The sequence below is a fragment of the Eumetopias jubatus genome, unplaced genomic scaffold (assembly GCF_037043125.1).
Source record: "Eumetopias jubatus isolate StellerSeaLion01/CBP00866 unplaced genomic scaffold, mEumJub1_p1.0 scaffold_2, whole genome shotgun sequence".
Classification (NCBI taxonomy): Eukaryota; Metazoa; Chordata; class Mammalia; order Carnivora; family Otariidae; genus Eumetopias; species Eumetopias jubatus.
Window position 1 is genome coordinate 84187602 of NW_028274808.1, and position 23330 is coordinate 84210931.

Sequence of the window (23330 nt, forward strand, 5' to 3'; positions counted from 1 at the left end):
GTGTTTTCCTATGAAGTTCTGCCCAAATCAGTAACCTCCCACTTAATGTTTGCTTTCTCTTTCTCCTACAACACTTCTCTTCTTACCTCCCCCTTGCTTGCTAACCTGGGACTGCTTGATCTCAGCTTGCTTTCTAGAGAATCTGGCTTGAGATTCAAAGCAAGGTTCTTCAATGTCAAAGTTTTGCTCACTGAGTAACAAATTAAAATATAGTATAAACAACCCTTGCCTTCTCAAATGAAAAGTTTCCTGATTTGGGTACACCCATGTACCCGCTCTCTTTATTTTAATGCATTGATGTAATTAATGTCTTTCATTTTTCTTAAACTTACAACCACTCTCTTACTATGTCCCATTTTGTTTTCTAACTTTTTCATTACTCTGCTCTGGTTTATTATCCCTTTATTCCATAGTCCCCCTGTATTTGAGGTTTTTTCAATGCAGAGACACTTTATGTTGGTTGTTTTTCCCTTTCAGAACATGTAGCTGTTCAGTGCCATCTTTTAGAACAAATGAGCAGTGAATGCCAGGTTTCATCTCTATATTGCTGTATATAATTTTTGACATATTGGAGGACTGTAATAAATTTTAAACAGCAGACTATGGACTCCTCTCAGCTTATCTCGAGTCACTCCCTAAGAACACTAAACTCTTCCCACAGCGCTTTGCCGGGCTTCTGTAGGGAAGGAGATGTACCCCATCCCAGTATCCTATAACATGGTCAGCGGCTTCACTATCACCCTTCCTTCCCTCCCTTGCCACATCTCCTTTCATTATTTCTGATAAGGATTCAGAGACAACATAAACTGTAGACCCATGGTGCATCTATTAGTATTAAATAGGAATACTTGAGTAACATTTTCATTATAACTGTATATTGGAAGTAAAGCCTGACCCCTTACACATTAAGTTGATATATCACACTTGCTCTCTATCTCACATCTAACATAATTGTCCAGATTGTTCTAGACTTATATATCTCAAGCTTTTGGATTTATCTGTGTTGGTTGTTGTTGTTTTGTCCTGACTTTGAATACTCTGCCATTTGAGTGCACACAGAGAACTCAACTCCCCAGTTCTCCAGCCTCCCCCCTGTCTCAACTTGGGTCATGAACTTATTTTATTCTTATTGTCTATTAATTAATCACTTCTTTTCCCATAAATGTTGTGTGATGGAAGCTAATCTATGGAAAAGTTAAGAATGAGATTAATGTTCACAAAAATTGTGAAGACCTCAGATAAAAGAGACAGCAGTACCACACTGCATCCCCACTGAAACAAAACAAAGGCAGCTACAAACATTTGAAAGCAAGTCACATTTTTGTACACCACCCATTATTCTTGCATTTAACAGGATGTTGGAGATTCTACATCTTCTGAATTTATTAGCTTGGTATTTAGCATGTTTCACAGCCAAAATAGCAAAGAAGGTTCATTATTGCTAGTTAAATTAGCCTCATGAAAATATTGTTGGTAAAAGGTTACAGAAATGAATAAGAGATGTAACCAAGCAGCATATTAGACCATTTATCATTATAATTTAAAAAGGCATTCTGATGATATGAATTAACTTGGATAAAGGGTGAGAATTAGTTAAAAGGTAATAGTTAAAACCTAAATGGCATGATTAGCTCTTCCTTTTCATAAAGAAAAGACAAAACATATGCATACTGCATTTACTTAAATTGTCTTCTTGAGAGAAACTGAGGCCAATAAATCATATTTGATTATACTATTAATGGACTTTTAAAAAATTTTACAGCAGGATGCCTGGGTGGCTCAGTCGGTTAAGCATCTGCCTTCGGCTCAGGCCATGATCCCATGGTCCTGGGATCGAGTCCCGCGTCGGGCTCTCTGTTCAGCAGGGAGTCTGCTTCTCTGCCTGCTGCTCCCCCTACTTGTGCTCTCTCTATCTCTCTCTGACAAATAAATACATAAAACCTTAAAAAAAATAATTTACAGGTATATTATGTATAAACTGGGTTACTTGAATATCTTGTGATTCCTTCACACATAGAAAGCCCTTCCCACATTAATTTTTTTCCACATTATTTTATTTTGGATGACTGAAGCCTAGAATTTAGCTGTTTTTCTATTGAGGTTTTAGTGTTTCTTTTTTAACTGAATGTCATACACACACACACACACACACACACACATATATTAAGGATAGTTAAGTTTTTGTCATCTTTGTGAAATTTTTATCAGTGAAACATTTATTTAACTTGTATTTTTTTACCTCTTTGACACACAGAACTTTTTTTTTCATGTTGTCCTTTCAGTGTTCTTTTTTTGTTTTGTTTTTAAATTTTATTTTATTATGTTATGTTAATCACCATACATTACATCATTAGTTTTTGATGTAGTGATCCACGATTCATTGTTTTCATATAACACCCAGTGCTCCATGCAGCACGTGCCCTCTTTAATACCCTTCACCAGACTAACCCATCCCCCCACCCCCCTCCCCTCTAGAACCCTCAGTTTGTTTCTCAGAGTCCATAGTCTCTCATGGTTCGTCTCTCCCTCCGATTTTCCCCCCTTCATTTTTTCCTTCCTTCTCCTAATGTCCTCCACAGTATTCCTTATGTTCCACAAATAAGGGAAACCATATGATAATTGACTTTCTCTGCTTGACTTATTTCACTTAGCATACTCTCCTCCAGTCCCATCCATGTTGATGTAAAAGTTGGGTATTCATCCTTTCTGATGGCTGGGTAATATTCCATTGTACATATGGACCACATCTTCTTTATCCATTTGTCTGTTGAAGGGCATCTCGGCTCTTTCCACAGTTTGGCTATTGCAGACATTGCTGCTGTGAACATTGGGGTGCATATGGCCCTTCTTTTCACTACATCTGTGTCTTTGGGGTAAATACCCAGGAGTACAATTGCTGGGTCATAGGGTAGCTCTATTTTTAATTTTTTGAGGAATCTCCACACTGTTTTCCAAAGTGGTTGTACCAACTTGCATTCCCACCAACAGTGTAAGAGGGTTCCCCTTTCTCCACAACCTCTCCAATGTTTGTTGTTTCTTGCCTTGTCAGTTTTTGTCTTTCTAACTGGTGTAAGGTGGTATCTCAGTGTGGTTTTGATTTGAATTTCCCTGATGGCTAATGATGATGAACATTTTTTCATGTGTCTGTTAGCCATTTGTATGTCTTCTTCAGAGAAGTGTCTGTTCATGTCTTCTGCCCATTTTTTGACTTGATTATTTGTTTTTTGGGTGTTGAGTTTGAGAAGTTCTTTATAGATCTTGGATACCAGCCTTTTATCTATAGTGTCATTTGCAAATATCTTTTCCCATTCTGTGGGTTGCCTCTTTGTTTTGTTGACTGTTTCCTTTGCTGTGCAGAAGCTCTTTATTTTGATAAAGTCCCAAAAGTTCATTTTTGCTTTTGTTTCTCTAGCTTTTGGAGATATATCTTGAAAGAAGTTGCTGTGGCCGATGTCAAAGAGGTTACTGCCTATGTTCTCCTCTAGGATTTTGCTGGATTCCTGTCTCACATTGAGGTCTTTCATCCATTTTGAGTTTATCTTTGTGTATGGTGTTAGAGAATGGTCGAGTTTCATTCTTCTGCATGTGGCTGTCCAGTTTTCCCAGCACCATTTATTGAAGAGACTGTCTTTTTTCCATTGCATATTTTTTCCTGCTTTGTCAAAGATTATTTGACCATAGAGTTGAGGGTCCATTTCTGGGCTCTCTATTCTGTTCCGTTGGTGTATATGTCAGTTTTTTTGCCAGTATCATGTTGTCTTGGTGATCACTGCTTTGTAATATAGCTTGAAATTGGGCAACGTGATGCCCCAGCTTTCTTTCTCTTTTTCAACATTTCCTTGGCGATTCAGGGTCTTTTCTGATTCCATACAAATATAGGATTGTTTGTTCCAGCACTTTGAAAAATGTCATTGGAATTTTGATCGGGATGGCATTGAAGGTATAGATTGCATAGACATTTTAACAATGTTTATTCTTCCGATCCGTGGGCATGGAATGTTTTTCCATCTTTTTGTGTCTTGTTCAATTTCTTTCATGAGTGTTCTGTAGTTCCTAGAGTAGAGATCCTTTACCTCTTTGGTTAGGTTTATTCCGAGGTATCTTATAGTTTTTGGTGCTATTATAAATGGAATCATTTCTCTAATTTCTCTTTCTACAGTTGCATTGTTAGTGTATAAGAAAGCAACAGATTTCTGTGCATTCCTGACACATTACTGAATTGCTCTATGAGTTCTAGTAATTTGGGGGTGGAGTCTTTTGGGTTCTCCACATAAAATATCATGTCATCTGCGAAAAGAGAGAGTTTGACATCTTCTTTGCCAATCTGAATACCTTTTATTTCTTTTTGTTGTCTGATTGCTGTTGCTAGGACTTCTAGTACTATGTTGAACAGTAGTGGTGAGAATGGGCATCCTTGACGTGTTCCTGATCTTAAGGGAAAGGGTAGCTTTTCCCCATTGAGAATGATATTCACTGTGGGTTTTTCATAGATGGATTTTATGAACTTGAGGAATGTTCCCTCTATCCCTGTATTCTGGAGAATTTTAATCAGGAAAGGATGCTGTATTTCGACATGTAGAACTTTAACGTTTGTGTGACATAAGCTATTCATATCTTCCTCTGTGTTAAAACTATTTTTTTATTTTAATTCCATTGTAGTTGACATACAGTGTTGTATTAATTTTAGGTGTACAATATAGTAGTTCAGCAATTCCATACATTACTCATGGCTCATCAAGTTAAGTGTACTCTTAGTCCCCTTCACCTATTTCACCCATCCCTCCCTCCACATACCTCCCCTTTGGTAACCATCCGTTTGTTCTCCATAGTTAAGAGTCTGTATATTGGTTTGTCTCCTTTTTTGTTTTGTTTCTTAAATTCCACATATGAGTGAAATCATATGGTATTTGTCTTTCTCTGACTGGTTTATTTCATTTAGCATTATACTCTGTAGATCCATTCATGTTGGAAATGGCAACATTTCATTATTTTATGATTGAATAATATTCCATTGTATATATATATGTACAAATGTATATATGTGTATATATGTGTATATGTATATATATGTATATATATACATTTGTATATATACCACCTCTTTTTTTTTTTAAATTTTATTTATTTATTTGAAAGAGAGTGAGTGAGAGAAGGAGAGACCACAAGCAGAGGGGAGCAGCATGCAGAGGAAGAGGAGAAACAGACTCCCCGCTGAGCAGGGAGCCTGATGTGGGGCTCAATCCCAGGACCCCAGTATCATGATCTGAGCAGAAGGCAGACATCTAACTGACTGAGTCACCCAGGCACCCTAAACCACTTCTTTAGCCATTCATCTATTGATGGACATTTGGGCTGCTTCTATAATTTGGCTATTGTAAATAACACTGCAATAAACATAGGGGTGCAAATATCCTTTTGAATTAGTATTTTTGCGTTCTTTGGATAAATACCCAGTAGTGCAATTATTGGATCATAGGGTAGTTCTGTTTTAACTTTTTGAGGAAACTCTGTACTGTCTTCCACAGTAGCTGTACCATTTTGCATTTCCACCAGCAGTGTAAGAGGGTCCCTTTTTCTCCACATGCTCACCAACACTTGTTGTTTCTTGTCTTTTTTATTTTAGTCATCCTGACAGGTGTGAGGTGATATCTCCTTGTGGTTTGATTTGCATTTCCCTGATGATGAGTGATGTTGAGCATCTTTTCACATGTTAGCCATTTGTATGTCCTCTTTGGAGATATGTCTGTACATGTCTTCTGCCCATTTTTTAAGTTGGATTATTTGTTTTTTTGGTGTTGAGTTGTATAAATTCTTTATATATTTAGGATGCCAACCCTTAATTGGGTACATCATTTGCAAATATCTTCTCCCATCCCATAGGTTGCCTTTCAGTTTTGTTGGTTGTTTCCTTGCTGTGCAGAAGCTTTTTATTTTGATGTAGTCCCAATAGTTTATTTTTCCTTTTGTTTCTCTTGCCCCAGGAGACAAATCCTGAAAGATATTGTTATGCCTGATGTAGGAAAATAATTTGTTTTCTAATAAGTGCATAGAGCTTCCCTGAAACGGATGGTGAATCAATTTCTTATTAGTTTGGCAATGTTTATTAGGTGTTTCTCGTCTGTGGACTTAAGATCAAAATAATTATTTTCTCCTCTTTTCTATTTTTAACAGAAACCAGGAGCTGAAAGAACTTGGTGAGCTTTCTCCACACTGGGACAATCTACGGAAAAATGTCCTTACTCACTGTGATCAAATGGTGAATGTGTACCAAGATATTCTGACAGAACTTAGCAAGGAAACAGGTATGAAAGCAATAACTTTTTTACATATTCAAACTAAATTGTATTTCATGTATGTTAGGTGAAAACAATAATACACATTGTTTTTATGAATATAGAAAAGCCAAAAAAATTTTTTATAAACTTTTTATATCTCATTCTACCATCTTGGCATGATAGACCAGGAAGAAACAAATTGCAGTATTTTACCTCATGGGATTATTATAAGAATAACTAAGAATTTTTTAAATTGAATTTCTGTAAAGAAAAGCAGCTTATACAGGATATATTTTTTCTTTCTGAAATCCTTGTAACACTTTTCTGTGTCAAACACACTTTTCAATATCCATGCACACACACATTTATTACTCATTTACTATTAATGTTCAATTCTTTTCCTGCCTAGGGTCCTCTTTCAAATCAAGCAGCAGCAAAGGAGAGAAAACATTAGAATTTGTTCCAGTAAATCTACATCTGCAAAGAATGCATGTACACAGCCCTCACTTGAAAGGTAGTGTATATAATATTCATTTTTAAGTGGGCAAATTATGTTAGAGTGTACTTTTTTAAAAGCTTGACTATTGGCAGAATTTAAAATTTTAGAATTAGGTAAAGATCAAGATGAAACAATTGAAGTTGATCATGACCCTGAATACTACAAAAGGGACTATAATACTTTTCTTCCTGTGTTTCTGAACCATACTTTAAAAATGTGGCACCTGAATAGAGTTACAGGTGAATATGCAAAATAAGTGTTAACTTCCTTAAGTAGTATCATTGATGGCTGATAACTGTGCTAGTGTTTGAATAAAAAAAAAAAAAAACAGGAAAACCAAGACTTGTTCATTTGTGCTCATCTTGAAAAATGAAAGCCCAAAGATGGACTCATAGGCCATTTTTCTGACTTAGTGGTGACTATCAACAGTCACCCACCCCCTTCTCTATGAGAAGGGAATTTATCAGAAAAAAGGTGGTAGAGTATCTAACTGTACTTAGACGTGAGAAACATTTTTCAAGGAAAAGTGTATAGATTTTTTATAAACATACTTCAGTAAGGTGTATAGTGAATATCATATTGTATTCCTTGTCATTCTACATAATTCCCTGCTATTTCTTAGAAAAATATATATTTTTTTTTTATAAATTTTTTTATTGTTATATTAATCACCATACATTACATCATTAGTTTTTGATGTAGTTTTTCCATGATTCATTGTTTGTGCATAACACCCAGAGCTCCACGCAGAATGTGCCCTCTTTAATACCCATCACCAGGCCAACCCATCCCCCCACCCTCCTCGCCTCTAGAACCCTCAGTTTGTTTTTCAGAGTCCATCATCTCTCCTGGTTTGTCTCCCCTCCAACTAACTCCCCTTCATTCTTCCCCTCCTGCTATCTTCTTCTTTTTCTTTTTTCTTAACATATGTTGCATTATTTGTTTCAGAAGTACAGATCTGTGATTCTTGCACACTCCACAGCGCTCACCATAGCACATCCCCTACCCAATGTCTATCACCCAGCCACCCCATCCCTCCCACCCCCCACCACTCCAGCAACACTCAGTTTGTTTCTTGAGATTAAGAATTCCTCATATCAGTGAGGTCATATGATATATGTCTTTCTCTGATTGACTTATTTCACTCAGCATAACACCCACCAGTTCCATCCACGTTGTTGCAAATGGCAAGATGTCATTCCTTTTGATGGCTGCATAATATTCCATTGTGTATATATCCGACATCTTCTTTATCCATTCATCTGTCTTTGGACATCTTGGCTCTTTCCACAGTTTGGCTATTGTGGACATTGCTGCTATAAACATCGGGGTGCACGTACCCCTTCGGATCCCTACATTTGTATCTTTGGGGTAAATACCCACGAGTGCAATTGCTGGATCATATGGTAGCTCTATTTTCAACTGCTTGAAGAACCTCCATAGTGTTTTCCAGAGTGGTTGCACCAGCTTGCATTCCCACCAACAGTGTAGGAGGGTTCCCCTTTCTCCGCATCCCTGCCAACATCTATCGTTTCCTGACTTGTTAATTTTAGCCATTCTGACGGGTGTGAGGTGGTATCTCATTGAGGTTTTGATTTGGATTACCCTGATGCCGAGCGATGTTGAGCACTTTTTCATGTGTCTGTTGGCCATTTGGATGTCTTCTTTGGAAAAATGTCTGTTCGTGTCTTCTGCCCATTTCCTGATAGGATTATTTGTTCTGTGGGTGTTGAGTTTGGTAAGTTCTTTATAGATTTTGGATACTAGCCCTTTATCTGATATGTCACTTGCAAATATTTTCTCCCATTCTGTCGGTTGTCTTTTGGTTTTGTGGACTGTTTCTTTGGCTGTGCAAAAGCTTTTTATCTTGATGAAATCCCAATAGTTCATTTTTGCCCTTGCTTCCCTTCCCTTTGGTGATGTTTCTAAGAAGAAGTTGCTGTGGCTGAGGTCGAAGAGGTTCCTACCTGTGTTGTCCTTTAGGATTTGGATGGACTCCTGTCTCACGTTTAGGTCTTTCAACCATTTGGAGTCTATTTTTGTGTGTGGTGTAAGGAAATGGTCCAGTTTCATTCTTCTGCACGTGGCTGTCCAATTTTCCCAACACCATTTGTGGAAGTGACTGTCTTTTTTCCATTGAACATTCTTTCCTGCTTTGTCGAAGATGAGTTGACCATAGAGTTGAGGGTCCATTTCTGGGCTCTCGATTCTATTCCATTTATCTATGTGTCTGTTTTGGTGCCAGTACCATACTGTCTTGATGATGACAGCTTTGTAATAGAGCTGGAAGTCCAGAATTGTGATGCCGCCAGCTTTGCTTTTCTTTTTCAATATTCCTCTGGCTAGTCGGGGTCTCCTCTGGTTCCATACAAATTTTAGGATTATTTATTCCGTTTCTTTGAAAAAAGTGGATGGTATTTTGATGTGAATTGCATTCAATGTGTAGATTACTCTAGGTAGCATTGACATCTTCACAATGTTTGTTCTTCCCATCCATGAGCATGGTACGTTTTTCCATTTCTTTGTGTCTTCTTCAATTTCTTTCATGAGTATTTTATAGTTCTCTGAGTACAGATCCTTTGCCTCTTTGGTTAAATTTATTCCTAGGTATCTTATGGTATTGGGTGCAATTGTAAATGGGATCGACTCCCTGATTTGTGTCTCTTCTGTCTTGTTGGTGTATAGGAATGCCACTGATTTCTGTGCATTGGTTTTATAGCCTGCTACTTAACTGAATTCCTGTATAAGTTCTAGCGGCTTTGGGGTGGAGTCTTTTGGGTTTTCCACATACAGTATTATATCATCTGCAAAGAGTGAGAGTTTGACTTTCTCTTTGCCGATTTGGATGCCTTTGATTTCTTTTTGTTGTCTGATTGCTGTGGCTAGGACTTCTAATACTATGTGGAATAGCAGTGGTGAGAGTGGACATCCCTGCCGCGTTCCTGACCTTAGTGGAAAAGCTCTCAGCTTTTCCCCATTGAGAATGATATTCGCTGTAGGTTTTTCATAGATGGCTTTTATGATATTGAGGTATGTACCCTGTATCCCTATACTCTGAAAAGTTTTGATCAAGAAAGGATGCTGTACTTTGTCAAATGCTTTTTCTGCATCTATTGAGAGGATCATATGATTCTTGTTCTTTCTTTTGTTAATGTATTATATCACGTTGATTGATTTGCGGATGTTGAACCAACCTTGCAGCCCAGGGATGAATCCCACGTGGTCATGGTGAATAATCCTTTTAATGTACTGTTGGATCCTATTGGCTAGTATTTTGGTGAGAATTTTTGCATCCATGTTCATGAAGGATATTGGTCTGTAATTCTCCTTTTTGATGGGGTCTTTGTCTGGTTTTGGGATCAAGGTAATGGTGGCCTCATAAAATGAGTTTGGAAGTTTTCCTTCCATTTCTATTTTTTGGAACAGTTTCAGGAGAATAGGTATTAATTCCTCTTGAAATGTCTGATAGAATTCCCCTGGGAAGCCATCTGGCCCTGGGCTTTTGTTTGTTGGGAGATTTTTGATGACTGCTTCAATATCCTTAGTGGTTATAGGACTGTTCGAGTTTTCTATTTCCTCCTGTTCAGTTTTGGTAGTTGATACATCTCTAGGAATGCACCCATTTCTTCCAGGTTATCTAATTTGCTGGCATAGAGTTGCTCATAATATGTTCTTAGAATTGTTTGTATTTCTTTTGTGTTCGTTGTGATCTCTCCTCTTTCATTCATGATTTTGTTGATTTGGGTCATTTCTCTTTTCTTTTTGATAAGTCTGGCCAGGGGTTTATCAATCTTGTTCATTCTTTCAAAAAACCAGCTCCTAGTTTCGTTGAACTCTTCTACTGTTCTTTTGGTTTCTGTTTCATTGATTTCTGCTCTGATCTTTATTATTTCTCTTCTCCTGCTGGGTTTAGGCTTCATTTGCTGTTCTTTCTCCAGCTCCTTTAGGTGTAGGGTTAGGTTGTGTATTTGAGACCTTTCTTGTTTCTTGAGAAAGGCTTGTATTGCTATATACTTTACTCTCAGGACTGCCTTTGCTGTATCCCAAAGATTTTGAACAGTTGTGTTTTCATTTTCATTGGTTTCCATGAATTTTTTTAATTCTTCTTTAATTTCCTGGTTGACCCATTCATTCTTTAGTGGACCCATTCATTCTTTAGCCTCCATGTATTTGAGTTCTTTCCGACTTTCCTCTTGTGATTGAGTTCTAGTTTCAAAGCACTGTGGTCTTAAAATATGCAGGGAATAATCCCAATCTTTTGGTACCGGTTGAGACCTGATTTGTGACCTAGGAGGTGATCAATTCTGGAGAATGTTCCATGGACACCAGAGAAGAATGTGTATTCCGTTGCTTTGGGATGGAATGTTCTGAATATGTCTGTGAAGTCCATTTGGTCCAGTGTGTCATTTAAAGTCTTTATTTCCTTGTTGATCTTTTGCTTAGATGATCTGTCCATTTCAGTCAGGGGGGTGTTAAAGTCCCCCACTATTATTGTATTGTTGTCAATGTGTTTCTTCGCTTTTGTTATTAATTGCCTTCTATAATTGGCTGCTCCCATGTTAGGGGCATAGATATTTACAATTGTTAGATCTTCTTGTTGGATAGACCCTTTAAGTAGGATATAGTGTGCTTCCTCATCTCTTATTACAGTCTTTGTTTTAAAATCTAATTTGTCTGATAGAAGGATTGCCACCCCAGCTTTCTTTTGGTGTCCATTAGCATGGTAAATGGTTTTCCACCCCCTCACTTTCAATCTGCGGGTGTCTTTGGTTCTAAAATGAGTCTCTTGCAGACAGCATACGGATGGGTCTTGTTTTTTAATCCAATCTGATAGCCTGTGTCTTTTGACTGGGGCATTGAGCCTATTTACATTCAGGGTAACTATTGAAAGGTATGAATTTAGTGCCATTGTATTGCCTGTAAGGTGGCTGTTACTGTATATTGTCTGTTTTCCTTTCTGATCTTTGCTGCTTTTAGGCTCTCTCTTTGCTTAGAGGACCCCCTTCAATATTTCTTGGAGGGCTGGTTTCGTGTTTGCAAATTACCTTAGTTTTTGTTTGTCCTGGAAGGTTTTTATCTCTCCTTCTATTTTCAATGACAGCCTAGCTGGATATAGTATTCTTGGCTGCATATTTTTCTCGTTTAGTGCTCTGAAGATATCATGCCAGTCCTTTCTGGCCTGCCAGATCTCTGTGGATAGGTCTGTTGCCAATCTAATATTTCTACCATTGTAGGTTCCATATCTCTTCTCCCGAGCTGCTTGCAGGATTTTCTCTTTGTTTCTGAGACTCATAAGTTTTACTATTAGATGTTGGGTGTTGACCTATTTTTACTGATTTTGAGAGGGGTTCTCTGTGTCTCCTGGATTTTGATGCCTGTTTTCTTCCTCACATTAGGGACGTTCTCTGCTATTATTTGCTCCAATATACCTTCTGCCCCTCTCTCTCTTTCTTCTTCTTCTGGGATCCCAATTATTCTAATGTTGTTTCGTCTTATCGTATCGCTTATCTCTCGAATTCTGCCCTTGTGATCCCGTAGTTGTTTTTCTCTCTTTTTCTCAGCCTCTTTATTTTCCATCGTTTGGTCTTCTATATTGCTGATTCTCTCTTCTGCCTCATTTATCCTAGCAATTAATGCCCCCATTTTTGATTGCACCTCATTAATAGCCTTTTTGATTTCGACTTGTTTAGATTTTAGTTCTTTTATTTCTCCAGGAAGAGTTTCTCTAATTACTTCCACGCTTTTTTCAAGCCCAGCTAGTATCTTTAAAGTGATGATTCTGAACTCTAGGTCCGACATCGTACTAATGTCCGTATTGAGTAGGTCCCTGGCTGACGGTACTACCTCTTGTTCTTTTTGCTGAGGTGATTTTTTTCGTCTTGTCATTTTGTCCAGAGGAGAATAGATGAATGAGAGAACAAAATGCTAAGAGGTTTACATGTCCCCAGCAAATATATTCTATACAAATCAGAAAAGACCTGAAACCAGGGGAAAAGAAAGGGAAAGAAAGAAATAAGAAAGAGAGAAAAAAAATACAAAAACAAAAAGATAAAAACAAAAACAGAACAATACAAAAAAAACAGAATATGATCAAATATGGTCAGGTTAGTGCATAGATCAGTGCCACACAGTAGATTTTGGGCGTATTTTGGTCTGTTAGAAAAAAGTGCCTCCTAAAATTTTAAAGGAAGAAAGACATATATGTACAAAATTGGGTTGATACAATGAAGAAATGGAAGATGACTGTAAAGATGAAAATTATAAAAGATTTTATAAAAGGAATTGATAAGTTGTTTCAAAAAAGAAAGAAGAAGATTTAAAAAAAAAACGAAAAAAAAAAGGGAGAGAATGTGATCAGGCAGGAGACTAGAACAAAGCCATACACTAGTGATTTAGGGTATATTTTGATCTGTTAGAAGGAACGGTATCTCAAAATTTTAAAGAGAGAACAATATATATATATATATATATATATATATATATATATATATATATATATATATGCCAACAAGTAACTACTATGAAGGGATAAAATATGACTCTAAAAATGAAAAATAAAAAATGTGTTTTTTAAAAAAGGGATTGATAAGATGTTGGTTGAAGAGGGATGAAGAAAAATTCAAACAAAACAGTTAAAAAAATTAACTTTGAAAAACTAATGAATCATGGTAAAAAAAGCCATGAATTCTATGCAGTAGTCCCCTAGCGCTGGAGTTCTCCCGTTCCCCTTGATCGGTAAACTTGGTCTTGGCTTGCTGGCTGTGCGTGCTGATCTTCTGGGGGAGGGGCCTGTTGCCGTGGTTCCCAAATGTCTTTGCTAGAGGCGGAATTGCCCGCCCCTTGTCAGTCCGGGCTAAGCAAGCTGCTCGGGTTTGCTCTCAGGAGCTTTTGTTCCCTGCAAGCTCTCCGTACAGCTTTGGAGGACCAGGTGAAAATGGGGGCCTCCCAATCTCCGCCCGGAGAAGCTGAGAACTTGGGTCCCCGCTCCTCAGTGCGCCCCCAGAGAAAAGCAGTCACTCCTGTCTCCCTGGTCTCCGGCCGCACTCCTTGCTTACCCGGCCTGTGACCGAGCATTTCTATCTCTGGCACCCGACCCCATGTGGAGTCTCCAAACCCAGCAGATCCCTGCGGTGCGCTCCCGCACCGCTCCTCCCCAGGGAGGAAGGGGAGTCTCCCCGGCTCTGCCGCTTGTTGGGTCCCTGCTGGAGGAGCAGTGGTCTGACTGAGCCGCAGATCACAGTTTATGGCAACCCCGAGCTGAGAGCCCGCGCCTCGGCTCCGTCTCTGCAGCCGGCTTCCCCGCTCCGATACCTGGGAGCTCTGCTGCACTCAGGCACCCCCGGTCTTTCTGTGACCCCGAGGGTCCTGAGACCACACTGTCGCGCGAGGGTTCCACCCCCCGCTTAGCCACTGGAGCGACGTCCCTCAGCGGAGCCGACTTCTAAAAGTTCCGATTTTTTGCTCCGCGGCTCTATCACTTGCCAGAAGCGGCCGAAGGTGGCCCCCTCCCCCGCCGTCTATCCTCCCGAATATCGCCTCGGATTCACTTCTCTGCAGGTCCTACCTTCCAGAAAGTGGTCGCATATCTGTTCAGAGATTTGTTGCTATTCTTCTCTTGGATCTTCTGTTGAGTTCATAGGTGTTCAGAATGGTTTGATCCCTATCCAGCTGAATTCCTGAGACCAGACGAAACCCAGGTCTCCTACTCCTCCACCATCTTGCTCCGCCCCTCAGTAAAATATATTTTAAAATATTCTTCTCATCTCCGTTTTCCTTTAACTTATTGCTACATCAAATTTTGTGCATAAGTAAGGTGATTATCTGCCTCTATTCACATACAGCAGAAGTCCCATATTATGCTTTTTGTCCCACATCGTTGTTAACGAAACTCTTCACCTCTCTTCCATCTCAAAAGTCTCTCTGTTTAATGATAAATGCTATGGTCATCCTACTAGTACCCATCTTCCTAGGGAGCCAAAAGTTACTTTAGATCACCCAGTCCTCCATTAGTGTATGGATATGCAAACATACACAGATACATCTAAGGACTCATGCTAACACCCTCTTTTGTAGCCACTGTCACAATATAGTGGTTCTAGGTTTTATAAAATTAAAATCTGTGTTTTGCTTTAGAATCATCTGAGGTTTTACAACCAGAAAAATTAACCATTTTTCTGAATTTGTGCATACAATTGGGTATATACAACCAGCTAATGTGCAAGTTTAAGTGCAGTTATGGCATTCTGATGTATAATTTTAATACCTTTAGTAACCCTTATCAAGGATCTGAAATTTTAACTTGGATCCTTTTCACCAAAAATTATGTCAATGAAAGAACTGAAATAAAAATGAGATGGATTTTCCCAAAGCTTTTAGGAAATCTTCCTTAATTACTTAGTATCTGTCAGTAGTTTGACCATAACCTCTAATGCTTTTAAAAATCATCAAAACCAAAGTATCAACAAATAATAAAGAAGCTAAAGTAGTTACAATCTGTCTGACAATCAATATAATTTTTTTTTCTAATGACCAATATGAAATGACTTTAATGATAGAATAAAAAGTTTATATATTTTGGAATGAAACAGAATTTCAGCTTTATCACTTTTTATATATGACCTTAATTCTGTTATTTAATCTTTCGAAGCAAGTTGTTGTCCTCCCAACTAAGTGAATTAGAATATGTAAAACAGCTAGGATGAACAATAATAGCCATTATGATACCGGTAGCATTTGCCATCACTGGAACAAAATGGATCTTTCAATTTTGTCAGGGCTGTTAAAAGGAGAAAAGTGATCAGTTAAGAACCTATTAAGGGACAATGAAATCTTGAACCAAGAAGCACCCAAATTTAGAGAAAAGATGATTTAGAAATGCATTTTGGAAAAATTATCATATGCAAGTACTTAATGACTGATAGACTGAAGAAATGAGAGAAGGTTTACTTCAGTACAGCCATGGATGGATAGCATATCATCAAACCAGATGGCTTTTTGGGGCCACATTTATATGAACATATACTTAAATATGCATTCAAGCATTTGGCAGTTATCCTAAATACTTCCACGAGACAAAGAAAAATTATTTTCTAAGTGACCTTTTATTATACTTATTTCTTGAAAACAACACAACAGCAGAAGCATTTGTGCTATTCTTTCCAAGATGCTATCTGAAAAATAGACTAGAGTGAGCCAGGATTAATACATTGTGTTTAGTTTCTATTTCTCCAATTTGTAAGAAAGAAACTGGCAATGAAAGAAATTTAGAAAAGCAAACATAATTTCTCCTAATTAGTTTGGTTTAGGATATCTATCCGTTTCCTAAAGCTGCTGTGACATTACCACAAACTGGCTGGCTTAAACAACAAAAATGTATTGTCTCACAGTCTGGAGGCCAGAAGTCTGAAATCAAGGTGTCAGCAGAGGAGTGCTCCCTCTGAAACCTGTAGGGGAAGTCTTCCTCACCTCCACCTGCCTTCCGGTGGTTTCCTGGCCATCTTTGGTTTTCTTTGGCTTGTTGATGCATCGTACCAATCCTCCATCTTCACAGTATTCCCCTATGCATCTTTACCTCATCTCCTCTGTGTCTGTCTCTGTGTTCAAATTTCCCCCTTGAGGACACCACCATATTGAATTAGCACCTGTCCCTACTGGCCCAATTTGGACTTGATTACATCTGTAAAGACCGTATTTCCAAATAAGGTCATATTCTAGGATATCTTTCTTGGGGAGCAATAATCAACCCATAATAACAAGATATATAAAGGAATTTCTTCTTTGTGATGACAAATATCAAGTAGTATAAAAAAAAGCAAAATTTTGTTGTTACAGAACTAGGGTACAACTCTTAAACTAGAGGATTTTTGACATAGCACTTTTCAGAAAGACTTCTTTTTGAAGATGTAAAGGAGAAAATGTGGGAAAAGACTAGATATCTTAGTGGCCAAGAATTAATGCCAAGGTACTGAATTCTACTGCATACTGATTTTTTCCCCAAGGTTATGTAAGTTATATATATATGTGTGTGTCTGTGTGTATAAATATGTATACTGTATATATATAATTTTATATACATCATATATATATCATATACGTATCATATATATAATATTGAATATTAAGCTTCTATGTTTTAAAAAATATTTATGATTTTATAATAAGTTTAAAATTTATTATTTGAGATTGGAATTCAGATAAAGTAAGTGCTTATAGACTAGATCAGCAACTATATGTTTTAATAGAAATTGAAAACTTGACTGAATTTTTGGGGTCCTGCCACTTATTTCTTAGACATTGACCAAGTTAATAACTTTTCCGAGCATTGGTTTTATTTGCAAAATAAAATGGTTAAAAGTTGTATATGGCAGTCAATCAAATTTCTACTTACTTATATAACATGTATTTAGCACATTAAATGAATCGCCGTTAAATTTATTTAAGATCCATGATTACTGATTTGAATGTTTAGCTGAATTACAGACAACATTTTGCAAGGTAGTGATGCAAGTAAGATTGGCCAAGCCTTGGTATTTCACTGGTGAGTTATTTGGGTGTAATCTAGATTTATTTTCGTTCGTACCATTAGTAAATTACATCAATCTGCATTTGATTAATATGCTGCAATATTTGGAGAGGCAGCTTTGCAAATAATACGAGGCAGATTCACCAAATACAAGGCTAATATCTAGCTCTAGAAACAAGTAACTGAGCAGAACTAATGTTGTCATGTCTCATACTGACAAATGAAATAACCTCCATCTAATGTCAGATGCCCCAGACCCATTAAGTTAATTTTTCACCCTTATTCATTACTTAAATTAAATGCAACAAATACAATCCCATAGAAATCCTAGACAGCAGCAACAATAACAAAGACAAAACCCTGAATTTAAGAACACAATTTTCCACCTCAAATCTTATTTTCATAGAAAGTTAGTTATGAATATTATAAAATAGGGGTTCTTATAATATTATGCTATGTTTAACTTATTTTGTGTTATATATATATAATGGCATATTATAATATATAGCAAAGAGAGAGAGACAGAGAAAGATAGAAAGAGGAAAGAAAGAAAAAACCTTCTATAGTATATCATCAAGCTATAGTTGGAATCAGGTGCGACATAAGCCAGAATTTACTATATAAGTATGGATGAGTCAGCTAACCGCTCTGCCCCTTAGTTTTCTAATCTCCACATTGAGGGAAGGAGCAAATGAGGAGCTGTTTAGAACTCCCTGATTTCTGTATCTTGAGTTTGGGTATATCACCTCATCAATGAAGTATAATTACTTTTAGATATGTTTCATGATGTTGCCAAATTGTTGTGACTATTTTGAAATAGATTTCCCTTAAAATTCCTTCTTATTTTGTGATTCATGTCAAAGTCATTTTGTGGGCCATTTTGAAGTCAGGGATTATGCTTAAATTGTTCCTTGAAATGAGATCAGCATGTCTGCATTTTTTTTTCATTAGCACTATTTTTATAGTTGTAGGAATTTTAAAAAGATCTGGGAAAAAAATAGACTTATTATCTCATATCTATTATTAAGTGGCTTTTTAAAGGCTATGAGGCAGCCCTGTTATTAAATTTCAAACCAACCTAGTATCTTTAGCTTGATGAGATTCAACAACTTGAATTACACTCCCCCATTATGCTGTGTATGATGCCATTTTCACAAAGCCAAGGACAATTTTTGAGATATAAACTATCAAAAAAAGAAGACACACAGATTATATTATTTTAAGGAAGAAAAAAGGACCTCTGATTTTTTTTTTTGCTCAAATTTTCTGTAAAATAAATGCCCACCTATATTTTTATAGTTGTTTCTTCGTACCAAAAATCTGAAAGCTTTTATTCTATACAGTTAAGGACTGGATGTCATAAGGGTACAAAATTTAAACAGCAGGATAGAATGAGGAAAATTTTAAAATGAGACAAATATTACTGATCAAATTGTTATCTTGGAATTTTATTTTTTATTGATTATTTGTTTTGTTTTTGTATATGTTTACTCTTAGAGGAATGCAATAAATTGCAGTTAATTCTAACTAAATTTTAAAAAAGTACCACTGCTCTAGCCAAGACTGAACGTGGTACTTTAAGTGTATACCATTCTACATTAACTAAACTGAGGGACCAGGAAATGAATCCCTTGCTGTACCTAGATCCGTCTACTATTTTTGTAGTAATTGCAAGTGGCATTCAAGGATGAAGGGGCCAAAGAGGTAAACCTAGCAGTCCCAATACTGTGATATTGTTAAATGGTAATTATCAAATACCATTTGCAAAATACTAAGACTCCCAAGAGTTATAATTTTGTGATTTCCAGTAAGTGTGGTATTTAAAAATTTTAGTGATTAGTGTCAAGTGTGACAGAACCGATTTCAAAGTAAAGGAATATGTTGTTATTTTAGATCATGTGACAAACCAAACAAACCTATAGCTGAAGAGCACAGCTGTTTTCTCTGGCTTAGTAACTTCATGTAAACTCTGGGAATAACATTCAGCATATACTTTCTAATTGTTTCCTTCAGAGCCACTCTTTAGTTATTAATGATTGTGGCACCATTCCAATGTGGGGATAGGGGTTTCCCCACACCATCAGTTCTCCAACGTGCCAGGATGCCAACTGAGTGTCCCAAGTTTCAACTCAATTCTGACATTATCTACCTGGAAATAGCGTCAGATTCCATGGGCTAAGGGCTCTGTCCCACAAGACTGCCTTCCACTTCAGATGCCAGTTGAAAGCCCAGGTTGTTACCTGTACTTTTGACAATCTGGCTATAAATCAGAAAGGTCCCCCCTTCCTTGGGTTCAGTTAATTTGGTAGAACTATTCACAGAACTCAGAAAAACATTTTATTTACTAGGTTACTGGTTTATTATAAAAGGATGTAACTCAGGAACAGCCAGGGGGAAGAGATGCACAGAGCCAGACATGAGGAAAGTACGCAGAACTTCCATGCTATCTGAACACCTCTCTCCCAGCACCTCCACATGTTCACCAATGCAGAAGCTCCCCAAACCTAGTCTTTCGGTTTTGTTTCGTTTGTTTTTTGAGATTTCATTACATAGGCACGATTGATTAAATAATTGGTCATTGGGGATTGAACTCAATTTCCAGCTCTTTTCCCCTCCCAGGTGGCTGGGTAGAGAGGAGGGATAGAAAATTCCAAACCTCTAATCACTTGATTGGATACACTGGCAACCAGGCCCTCCTTAGGTGAGGTCCAAAAGTCACTTCATTAACATAAGAAAAGACATCTTTAAAGCTCTCAACACAGAAAATTCCAAGGGTATTAGGACCACCTTGCCAGAAAAGCGAACAAAGACCAAATATATTTATTTCCTATTGTTGTTAAGCAACAAAAATTCAGCTGAGTAATTTAAAAGTTCAAATTGGCTTTATTGAATGATTCATGAATCAGGCAGCATCCCACCTAACAAATAAAAGAGAGCTCTATAGAGCTGCAGAAAAGGGAAGATTTTTAAAGGAAGGAAGTGGGGAAAAAAGGAAATTATTGGCAAAGGAATCCGTTGTTTTAGGCAAAGTCATCCTCCTAAGGGGAATGGAAGGAAGCTTTTAGTAAATTTCCTAGTGCTGACCAAGAAATTCTATGTTGACTGGTTAAAGGTTACATTCCTGGGAGGCTGAAACTGCAGTTAGGTTAGGTACTAAGCCTTAGTTTGCTGATGTGGGTCCTTTGACATAAGTGACTATTTTGAGCCTTTGGCTTTCTTTTTTTACATTATAAATCACAATATCACAGTTTTCAATGTTTAGAAATTAACACTTCAAAGCAACTTTTTGAAGATCTCAAATGTACGAAGGTGAAGGTTACATAAGCCTAAATTCTTTGAGCCCCTACAAAATATGTACTTACAGATCCCAGCTTTTTGAGGAGTGGTTCTGATCAAGGTAGATAGAATCAAAAGGCAATAAAGAAAAATGAGAGAGGCAAGAGACCATATTTGCTCTTTCAACATCCAGACATAAACCCTACTTATTGTCTCTACAGAGAAAGCCTCTTGATATTAATGGAATATCAAGGTTGGCTTGTGAGGTGGGGAAATGGGAGAAATGGCTTCTGGAATTTAGACAAAGTATTCAGTTCTGCTAGCTGTGCTGAAACACAACAATACTACTTTTTACTTGCCTATTTGAAATGTATTCTATGAAGTTCGAAAGTCAAGAATATTTGGGAAACTCTTCTATGTTTTAGCTCCTGGTAACTTCACTCTTGAGAATATATAACTATGTTGAGAAATTGGCTCCCTTTCTGTTCTTATTTTTTTCAAATCCTGATTGTTGTGCTACTAATTATTTGTAAGTTTTCCCTAGAATTTCATATTCCCAATTTGCTTCATTGCTAACTTCCTTTTACTATATTGTTAAAAATGGTAAAAAATGCTAAATAAAATTATAAAAATGATAATTTAATTAAAATAATGGGAAATAAAGGATCTGATCTAAGTAAACATTAGATATAATCATAAGGCTAAATTAAAAAAAAATACAAACACTGTACTTAGTAAATTTTCTTCTTACAGAGGTATGAGTTAACAATTCTGAAACTATTTTATTTGTATACTGTGGTTAACCAAATACGTAAATATGCAAATAGGGAGAGTCAAGTTCTCAATGTCAGAGAAAGAAGTTAGAAATAAAGTAAGAAAGGCTAGAAGGAATCTTGTAATGCTGAACTGAAGTCAGAAGTAAAAATATGGACTAATGGGTTTGTTGTCCTTAATATAGATAGATAGATACAGGTGTGTGTGTGTTTACAAGTTAGTATGCATATATATGCATATACTTCATACCTCTGGCACTGAAAAGATTGAAAACAGTAACAATGAGCATAACTACCCCCAGTATTTGATTTTTTTTTCAAGAAAATGTTTTATTTATTTATTTGTTTGTTTGTTTATTTACTTATTTATTTGAGAGATTGAGAGCACTAGCAAGAGAAGGGCAGAGGGACAAGCAAACTCCCCGCTGAGTGCTGAGTGCAATGCTGAGCTAGATCTTGGGACCCTGAGATCATGACACTTATCTGACAGAGCCACCTAAATACGCCCAGCATTTGATTTCTAAACACCATTCTCCAGTAAAAAAAGCTAGGGTTCTTTGGAAAACTGGTTGATTCTAGAGCTGAGGCAGGGAAAATATGAGTCTAGAGTATCTAGTGGCTCTAGAAAAGAAGGAAGTGCTCAAGAAACAAATAACAATGATGACAGCAAATGAGGAGGGTGATGTATATAAATAGCACAAGATCCAACTGAAGGAGTTCCCAATGGACAAAGCTAGAACAACTTGAACATAAATATGGTGTTAGATCATAAACCAAGGAACAAAATACCCATGAGTCCATATTGACGTTAATGAATAACTGAGGAGGGGCGCCTGGGTGGCTCAGTTGGTTAAGCGACTGCCTTCGGCTCAGGTCATGATCCTGGAGTCCTGGGATCGAGTCCCACATTGGGCTCCCTGCTCAGCGGGGAGTCTGCTTCTCCCTCTGACCCCCCCATGTGCGCTCTCTCTCTCTCTCTCATTCTCGCTCTCTCAAATAAATAAAATCTAAAAAATAAATAAATAAATAATTGAGGGGCACCTGGGTGGCTTAGTCGGTTAAGCGGCCAGCTCTTGATTTCAGCTCAGATCATGATCTCGGGGTCCTGGGGTTGAGCCCCTTGTGGGGCTCCACACTCAGCAGGGAATCTGCTTAAGGATTCTCTCTCCCTCTCCCTCTGCCCCAGGCCCCCATGCTCTTTCTCTCTCTCTAAAAGGAATAAATAAATCTTTAAAAATAAATACATAGATTACTGAATATATAAAATAAAGGAGAAAGATCAACTGTTCTTCCCAAAAGAATTCCAATTAATAAATGTGGAAGGAATGAGGGAAATGGAAAATCACCATTCAACCACAGCAGTAATAATTGCCACAGGCAAGATATATCAATAGATGCTAAAATTAGTGGGCACAAGTCTGAAAAGAAACAGGATATTGCATTAAAATATGTCTCTCTAAATCTTTAGTAACTTTACAGTGAAGAATCAACTGTAGGTAGTGGCAGTCATCACTTTGACCAATGCATCAAGGGTAACATCAAGTAATATATATCAATTTAACATACTCCCTGTTATAACGCACTGAGAAGGGCATATCGCCTCCATAGTATCCTACTCAATAGTGCAGAACTTCAGTCTAATTATGAGAAAACATAAGACAAACCCAAATTGAGGGACACTCTACAAAATAACTGACCAGTACTCTTCAAAAGTGTCACAATCAAAAATGAAAGACTGAGAAACTGTCATAGATTAGAGGAGACTACATGACAGTGACATGAAATGTGGAATTCTAGACTGGATCCTGAAAAAAACAAGGGTGTTAGTGGAAAAACTAATCCTAACATTATCTACTTTATTTAATGGTATAGTACAATATTAATTTCTTAGTTTTGATAGTCAATGACTATGTGAGATATTAACATAGGGAGCTTGAGTGAAGGGTATACAGAACTCTGTTCTAACTTTGCACAACTCTGGAAAT

The 23330-nt window shown here is 37.2% G+C and overlaps 1 protein-coding gene across 8 annotated transcripts in view; it reads left to right on the forward strand.

Annotated features, from left to right (window-relative positions):
- Positions 1-23330, forward strand: part of INPP4B (inositol polyphosphate-4-phosphatase type II B) — an 842030-nt gene that overhangs the window by 619847 nt on the left and 198853 nt on the right. For all 8 annotated transcript variants that reach the window (XR_003608999.2, XM_028102335.2, XM_028102336.2 and 5 more), the window contains 2 exons: positions 6172-6302; positions 6685-6789. Coding sequence is in view for 7 of the 8 variants with exons in the window: in XM_028102335.2 (XP_027958136.1) it covers positions 6172-6302; positions 6685-6789 (236 nt within the window). In the remaining variant the exon portion in view is untranslated. The remainder of the gene's footprint in view (positions 1-6171; positions 6303-6684; positions 6790-23330) is intronic.